Below are 8,319 nucleotides of genomic sequence, written 5' to 3'. Positions count from 1 at the left end.
TTCCGGAGCCTTCAATTATATTTGATGCACCCGATATTGTATTTACATTAGCTTTGGCTAATGTTAGATGCGAAAAATATTTTTGATCTTTTAAAATTGTATGTGTGGTTGCACTATCTGCCAAACAAAAAGATTCCTCATCTTTTATAGCACATGATGAGAGGTTGCTGGCCATATTTCTTCACGAAAAATAAAATAAAATTAGAAGTAGAGGTAAAACATCTCAAGTAATTCATTAAAGAAAATTACATAAGCAACTGATAAGGATGATTATCATAGTTCAAAAATTAAGTACTAACAATCCAAAATAAATAAGGAAAACGTTCAACAAGCAAGTATGGCCTTTCTTAATTATTCTTAGGCTCATCACCACCAAATTTAGGCATATTCACATCGACATCTTCAAAGAAATCACCAACTTCCATGTGAGTAAAGGCCGAAGGATCAACTTGGCCATCACTTCCAAGATGTGCTTCAAGATGAGCAATCCCCAAAGGATCATTCTGTTCGGTGAAATTAGTTTCAACATTTTTCAAAGATGCTTGATATAGGTCAGCAAAGTGCTTGGAGGTACGACATGTACTTCTCCAATGACCTTTCATTCCACAACGGCTACAAGTACTTTCACCCTTTTTAACCATCGTACTTCCCTCGGGTTTCTCCTCATTTGTTTTCTGTTTTTGATAGTAAGGCTTCCTTTTAAAGTGGGGGCGATTTTGTTGATTTCGGCCTCGACCACGCCAAAATCCATGACCACGGGCACGCCCACGTCCACGTCCATATCCATGCCCACGTCCACGTCCAAATGATTTATTATCTCTATATTCATTATTAGTCACCGCATTCACTTCAGGGAATGGTGTTGAGCCAGTGGGACGTGCTTGATGATTTTTCAGTAAAAGTTCATTATTTTGTTCAGCAAGAAGCAACACAGAAATAAGCTCAGAATATTTCGTGAATCCACGTTCACGATATTGTTGTTGCAAGAGCATATTATTGGCATGGAAAGTGGAATATGTTTTCTCCAACATATCTTTATCGGTGATATTCTCGCCACATAATTTCAATTGAGATGTAATTTTGAACATGGCAGAGTTATACTCGCTCACACTTTTATAATCTTGCAATCGCAAGTGTAGCCAATCATAGCGAGCTTTAGGAAGTATCACCGTTTTCTGGTGATCATATCTTTCTTTGAGATCTTTCCAAAGAGTTGATGGATCTTTAATAGTCAGATATTCAGTTTTCAAGCCTTCATCAAGGTGATGGCGAAGAAATATCATGGCCTTTGCCTTGTCTTGTTCAGAGGTCTTATTTCCCTCTTTTATGGTGTCACCGAGACCCATTGCACTAAGATGGATTTCAGCATCAAGAATCCATGTCAAATAATTTTTGCCGGTGACATCAAGTGCGTTAAACTCAAGTTTCGTAAGATTCGACATTTTCACTAAAAATAAACAAAACTCGAATCAACATCAATATTTATGCACATAAATATAATGCAATGCGATAATTTTTTATGACAAGATAACAAATAATTTGCGAAAGAAACAAATTATCACTTATCAAATATACTCACTTAAACAAATATAATATATTACACATAATGATGCATTTAATCAACAAGTTTAATAGAACATGATTTTAGTTAAGTCTCAGAGACTAAAATATATGCTATTCATTGATAACAACCCATCTTAGTTAACATGACAATTATTAACACGCATGCACAAGTAAAACAAATATAAATTACTGCTACATCAACTCTTAGTCACGGAAATAGATTATAAAAGCTGCAGGAGACAAGGCATAGCCTAGCTTTTAGTTTTTAACTATTCGTGCAAAGTGCAAATCTCCCTAAATTTGTACAACATTCAGATTATAGCATAAAAATATCAAGCCACTTAAGTAATTTGCAAGGGATAACATAAGAACTAATACAAATAATTCATGAAGCAGAAAACAAGTGAAGTGATTTTAATTTTACTTACGCAAATGTTCAACTAAGCAGGCATGAAAATCAGGTCAAGCAATTAGCATAAATGATTAGTACAGAATATTATACAGGCATCCACTTATATATTTAACCACCCGCAAAGTGTAATACGTGAACATGACAAATATGAACTAAAAGAATAGACTAGCATGTTATGGATCTAGTTTTACTAACATGCAATCATGCCTGCGGTAATATATTCATTTAACAATTAAAACATGGGCATACCTTTTGTAGAGACAGGAAGTAATGATCACCCAGCTAGTACTAGTACTTGTGTTGACAAGAAACTCGTGTAAACTCGTAAACCAACTTCTCCTTCTGGTGCACCCACAGATCTTATTAGCTTTCGTGCTGATAACGTGTTACAAACTAATATAGAATATATTATATAGAGAGCATTACAAGAACAAAATTACTAAGAGAATAGAGAAGATTTTCATTTCATATATCAATCACATATCTTACAATGGTTTATATAGGGCTAGAGTTTGTAGGTTACAAGTAGCATAAAAAGCCAAAGGGTGTGAGAATTAATGGGGTAAGTTGTAAGGTTAAAAGTCATTCAAATATATAACATGATTTTCTATTTTAATTTTAGCCCAACGCTTTTTTGTGTTAGGGTCAAAATGTTCCCCCCAAGTCCATCTATATTACTCAAAAGTCTCTGCATTTATCATACTTACGTTCAATTTCACAAAATAGTTAAAATATCAAAATTGGGAAGTAATATAGTGATCAATGTTGTAAATTGATTGTAATTTTCAAACATTAAATAGTAAGGCTAGGCTTAAACTTGGAAATATTTGCATTGCATTAATTCTATGTTACTTATTTTGGCTATAAATAGCCTTCTTCGGAATGATGGAAAACATACTCAAGCAGCTTTCATCTCTTTAGTCTGCTCTCTTTCTCCCTTTCTGCTATATTTACTTTTACAGAGGTTCGATATAATACTGTTATAGCTAGTATTTTACAACACGTTATCAGCACGAAGCCCTGCCGAAACTGAGAAGGTATAATTTTAATTTAAATATGCATATATATGAGTAGACGTGGTTACACCATCTACATATAATTTATATATATGTGACCGAAGTAGACGTGGTTACACCCTCTACTAATAATTTAAATATATATGGCCGGAGCACCGCCTATTAAAACTATTTTACGGTACCATTTAATTTTGGGTAATACCGAAATATAGTGGGAACCTTAATTTGTAAATTGCATAACTATCGGATAATAACTTTGCCCATAACTAACTTATGCAGGATTGTCCACTTTAATTTATTATTGGTCGGAGATAACCTGCATACGCAGACGTCTGTATGGTGGGTGAAAATCCATTTGTCATTTTATATATAGATTTGTTTATATTATCAATGATAATAATGATATATACATTGATTATTGCATACTTGTTAACGCACCCGATTAAGTAGAATTTTATGTAATATTTACATTGATGAATTAAAATTTAATAATTTTCGTGTTAATTCAGATTTAGTATGACAAATATTACAAGCTTGTCGTTCATTTCCTTGGACATTTCTGGCGATAATTATTTATCATGGGTACAAGATGTAAAGTTGCACTTGGGTTCAAAGAAATTAAGCAATACAATAAAGGCAGAAAATAAATCCACGGCTGAAGAAAACTTTACCTCCATAATTTTTCTCCGACACCACATGCATGAAGATTTAAAATCTGAGTACTTAGAAGTCGAGGATCCTTTTATTTTATGGGAAAATCTAAAGGATATGTTCGATCACCAGAAACTAGTTTATCTACCTGCAGCTGAAAATGATTGGGCTAATTTAAGACTTCAGGATTTTAAGAGTGTCCGAGCATATAGCTCTGCTTTGTTCAAAATAAGTTCTAGGCTTATTATGTGTGGTGAGAAAGTTACGAAAAAAAGAAAAATCGATAAAACACTATCAACTTTTCACACCAACAATATCAACTTAGCAGAGATGTACAGGGAGCGCAAATTCACTAAGTTTGGGGATCTTCTATCAACTCTCCTTGTTGCTGAACAGAATCATAAATTGGTGATTAAGAATCATCAATCCCGTCCAACAGGATCTGCCCCATTACCTGGAGTAAATAACATGTCATTCCAGCAGAATGTACGTGGAAAAGGGTATAGAGGTGGACGGAGCCAAGGGCGGTACCGTGGACGAGGTCGGAGCCACGGGCATTTTCATCCATATAACAACTCTGGTCACCGAAAGTGGCAATCTGAATCACAGAGTAAAAGAAAGGCATCACGAGGAGGAAAAACTGAAAATGTTTGCTATAGGTGCGGCATGAATGGGCACTGGACACGTAATTGTCATACCCCAGATCATCTTGTTAAGTTATACCAATCTTCTCAAAAATCAAAAGAGAAAATGGTAGAAACAAATTTCGCCAACAATAACATAGATGATTTCCCGAGAATCACAACTGGAGTAATAAGCATTAATGGTCCGAATGAACCTAACGAAACTCCCATATGGGAGGCTGAAGATTAGTAGTGTGTATTGTGTGCTTTATTTTGTTTGAACTATGTAGTGTGTTATGTTCTTATCAAATAAATTATGTTTCTTAATTATATACAGAATGGATTCTGAAGATATATGCATTGCTGATTGTGGTACAACTCATACGATTCTACAGAACCAAAAGTATTTTACCCAAATAACCAAAATCAAAGCTCAAGTCGGAACGATTTCCGGCGTATCTAATATAATCGAAGGTTTTGGAAAAGCTAGTCTCGTCTTACCTAACGGTACCCACATACACATTTCAAATGCATTATATTCTAGTAAGTCTACTAGAAATCTTCTTAGTTTTAAAGATATCCGACTCAACAATTTTCACATCGAAACTACCTCTGAGGCTGATAGAGAATATCTTCTTATTACTTCCGCTAATCCTAGCAACAAGAAAATCTTAGAAAAGTTCCAATCACTTTTCTCAGGATTATATATGATGAAAATTAGAACTATTGAGTCACACAATGTCATTGCTTCCAAACACATAGATCCAAAATCTTTTACACTTTGGCATGAAAGATTAGGTCATCCTGGCGTCTCTATGATGCGTCGTATTATAGAGAATTCTACTGGTCATCCTCTTAAAGATTTTAAAGTTCTTTCAAACAATGACCTTCCATGTTCAGCATGTTCTTTAGGAAAATTGATTACTTGACCATCCCTTACTAAAGTTCAGCTTGAAAGCCCAATTTTTTTAGAAAGGATCCAAGGCGACATATGTGGACCTATACACCCATCATCTTGCCCATTTAGGTATTTCATGGTATTAATCGATGCCTCAACTAGATGGTCTCATGTTTGTCTTCTCTCAACTCATAATGATGCTTTTATAAAATTACTTGTCCAAATAATCAAATTACGAGCTCAATTCCCAGATCATTGCATCAAGTCAATTCGTTTAGATAATGCCGGCGAATTCACATCTGCAACTTTTGTCGACTATTGCATGTCTGTAAGAATCTCAGTTGAACACCCAGTTCCTCATGTACATACACAAAATGGATTAGCCGAGTCTTTTATCAAAAGGCTCCAACTTATTGCAAGACCGCTGTTGTTGAAAGCAAAACTACCTACATCTATTTGGGGTCACGCAATACTTCATGCTGCTAATATTATTAGGATTAGACCAACTTCCTACAACCAACATTCTCCGCTACAACTGGTACTTGGTCAAGTTCCTAATATTTCTCACTTCAAAATTTTTGGATGTGCTGTATATGTACCGATTGCTCCACCACAAAGATCGAAGATGGGAGCTCAAAGAAGAATAGGTATCTACGTTGGTTTTGATTCCACATCTATAATTAGATATCTGGAGCCTCTAACCGGAGACTTATTTACCGTAAGATATGCAGATTGTCATTTTAATGAGTCTATGTTTCCTCCCTTAGGGGGAGATAAACATTCAAATAAAGTTAATCCTGACATAACATGGAATGCGTCAGAATTATATTTTCTGGATCCACGTATCGGTCAATGCGAACTTGGAGTTAAAAGAATTATTCATATGCAAAATATCGCAAACCAAATGCCTGACGCATTTAACGATTCTAGAAATATAACTAAATCTCATATACCTGCAGTAAATACTCCAGCTAGAATAGATATACCAATTCAAAAATCAAATACAAAAGAATTAGTTATAGAATTAAAGCCACGCCTGAAGCGTGGTAGACCGGTCGGTGCAAAAGATGTTGCACCACGAAAAAGAAAAATAAAGAAAATTGCCCCTGAAGTGGCACATGCTCCAGAAAAAGTAAATACCCCTGAAGTGGTATTATCTCCTGAAGAGATTCCGGTCCCTGAAGATACGGGATTAAACAATCATGAAATTTCAATAAATTATGTGCATGATATGAAATTATGGGATTGAAGTAAAGCCATAATTGATGATGTATTTGTGTATTCCGCAGCATTGGATGTAGACATAAATTCTGATCCTGAACCACAAAGTGTGGATGAATGCCGTCGAAGAAAAGACTGGCCAAAATGGAAAGACGCAATCCAAACAAAATTAAATTTACTGCGTAAAAGAGAAGTATTTGGACATGTTGTCCAAACAACAATCGGTGTGAACCCTGTTGGAAATAAATGGGTATTCATAAGAAAACGAAATGAAAAGAATGAAATTATGATATATAAAGCCCGACTTGTAGCACAGGGGTTTTCTCAAAGGCCTGGCATTGATTATCAAGAGACATACTCGCCAGTGATGGATGGAATTACTTTTCATTTTATATTAGGTATGGAATCTAAAGAAAAATTGGAAACACGTCTTATGGACGTCATTACTGCATACCTGTACGGTTCACTTGTTAGTGAAATTTTTATGAAAATCCCAGAAGGGTTAAAAATGGACGAGTTCAAGAAACCTCATCATATATCTTCCATTAAACTTCAATGATCATTGTATGGACTGAAACAGTCTGGTCGTACGTGGTATAACAGACTTAGTCGTTATTTACAAAAGAATGGGTATATTAGTAATTAAATTTCTCCATGTGTTTTTATCAAAAAATCACAATCTGATTTTGTGATTATTGCTGTATATGTGGATGATTTAAACCTTGTAGGAACAACTACAGAGGTTGATAAAGATGTCATATACCTAAAGACAGAATTTGAAATGAAAGATCGTGGAAGGACAAAATATTGCCTTGGTATACAAGTCGAGCACTTGTCATCGGGAATTTTCCTCCACCAATCTACATATACAGAAAAGGTTTTAAACAGATTTTACATGGATAAATCTCATCCATTGACTACTCCAATGGTGGTTAGATATTTAGAGCCTGATAAAGATATATTTCGACCACGAGAAGATGATGAAGAAGTTCTCGGCCCTGAAATCCCATATCTTGGAGCAATTGGTGCACTTATGTATCTTACAAATAATACAAGGCCATATATTGTATTTGCTGTGAATTTATTGGCTAGATTTAGCTCTGCTCCGATGGACAGGCATTGGAATGGGATCAAGCATATATTTCGTTATCTTAGTGGAACAATTGATTTTGGGTTATTCTTCCCGAAAAACTCAACATCTCAGCTGATTGGATATGTAGACCCTGGATATTTGTCAGATCCTCATTTTGGCAAATCACAAACTGGATATGTGTTTACATATTGTGGTACAGCCATTTCCTGGAAATCTACGAAGCAAACTACAGTGGCAACCTCAACAAATCACTCAGAACTCATTGCGATTCATGAAGCCAGTAGAGAATGTGTTTGGTTGCGGTCTATCATCAAGAATATTCAGGAATCATGTGGATTACAAGACATCACTAGAAGTCCTACCGTTATGTTTGAGGATAACACTGCATGCATTGATCAACTCAAGGAAGGATATATCAAAGGAGACAGAACGAAGCACATTTCACCAAAATTCTTCTACACTCATGAACTTCAAAAGAATGGTGAAATTGATGTACACCAAATTCGGTCATGTGACAACCTTGTTGATTTATTCACGAAATCATTACCGAATTTAACATTTGGGAAGTTACGGCATAACATTGGAATGCGTCGACTCAAGGATTTGTTACAATAAAACTTCGGAGAATGATTAGTTTTTTCCGAGGGGAGATTGTACACTTTTTCCTTCGTCAAAGTTTTTGTCCCATGGGGTTTTTCTTTGACAAGGTTTTAACGAGGCAGTCTATGATCCATTTTAAAATAACAATCAAAGGGGAGTGTTGTAAATTGATTGTAATTTTCAAACATTAAATAGTAAGGCTAGGCTTAGACTTGGAAATATTTGCATTGCATTAAATTCTA

At 35.2% G+C, this 8,319-nt stretch overlaps 2 protein-coding genes across 2 annotated transcripts; one reads left to right on the top strand and one right to left on the bottom strand.

Moving 5' to 3' along the window:
* Positions 1 to 347: 347 nt before the first annotated feature.
* LOC141685729 (uncharacterized) lies at positions 348 to 1,442 on the bottom strand. Its single transcript, XM_074490817.1, has one exon. The coding sequence runs from the start codon at positions 1,440 to 1,442 to the stop codon at positions 348 to 350; it is 1,095 nt and encodes a 364-aa protein (XP_074346918.1).
* A 2,317-nt stretch (positions 1,443 to 3,759) lies between these two features.
* LOC141685728 (uncharacterized) lies at positions 3,760 to 8,092 on the top strand. Its single transcript, XM_074490816.1, has 4 exons — positions 3,760 to 4,327; positions 5,517 to 6,313; positions 6,965 to 7,022; positions 7,113 to 8,092. The coding sequence occupies exons 1-4, from the start codon at positions 3,760 to 3,762 to the stop codon at positions 8,090 to 8,092; spliced, it is 2,403 nt and encodes an 800-aa protein (XP_074346917.1).
* The last annotated feature ends 227 nt before the right edge of the window (positions 8,093 to 8,319 follow it).

This window comes from Apium graveolens, chromosome 9, assembly GCF_009905375.1.
Source record: "Apium graveolens cultivar Ventura chromosome 9, ASM990537v1, whole genome shotgun sequence".
Classification (NCBI taxonomy): domain Eukaryota; kingdom Viridiplantae; phylum Streptophyta; class Magnoliopsida; order Apiales; family Apiaceae; genus Apium; species Apium graveolens.
Note: the sequence above shows the minus strand (reverse complement) of the source record. Positions and strands in the feature narration are given on the sequence as shown.

Bases quoted from the DNA above. Each gene is read 5' to 3' on its own strand.
- LOC141685729 (XM_074490817.1), bottom strand. From the start codon at position 1,442: ATGTCGAATCTTACGAAACTTGAGTTTAACGCACTTGATGTCACCGGC.
- LOC141685728 (XM_074490816.1), top strand. From the start codon at position 3,760: ATGTTCGATCACCAGAAACTAGTTTATCTACCTGCAGCTGAAAATGAT. The intron at 4,328-5,516 runs GTAATTGTCATA...TTGAACACCCAG, and splicing joins CATGAATGGGCACTGGACAC to TTCCTCATGTACATACACAA. The intron at 6,314-6,964 runs GTATTATCTCCT...GGACTGAAACAG, and splicing joins AAGTAAATACCCCTGAAGTG to TCTGGTCGTACGTGGTATAA.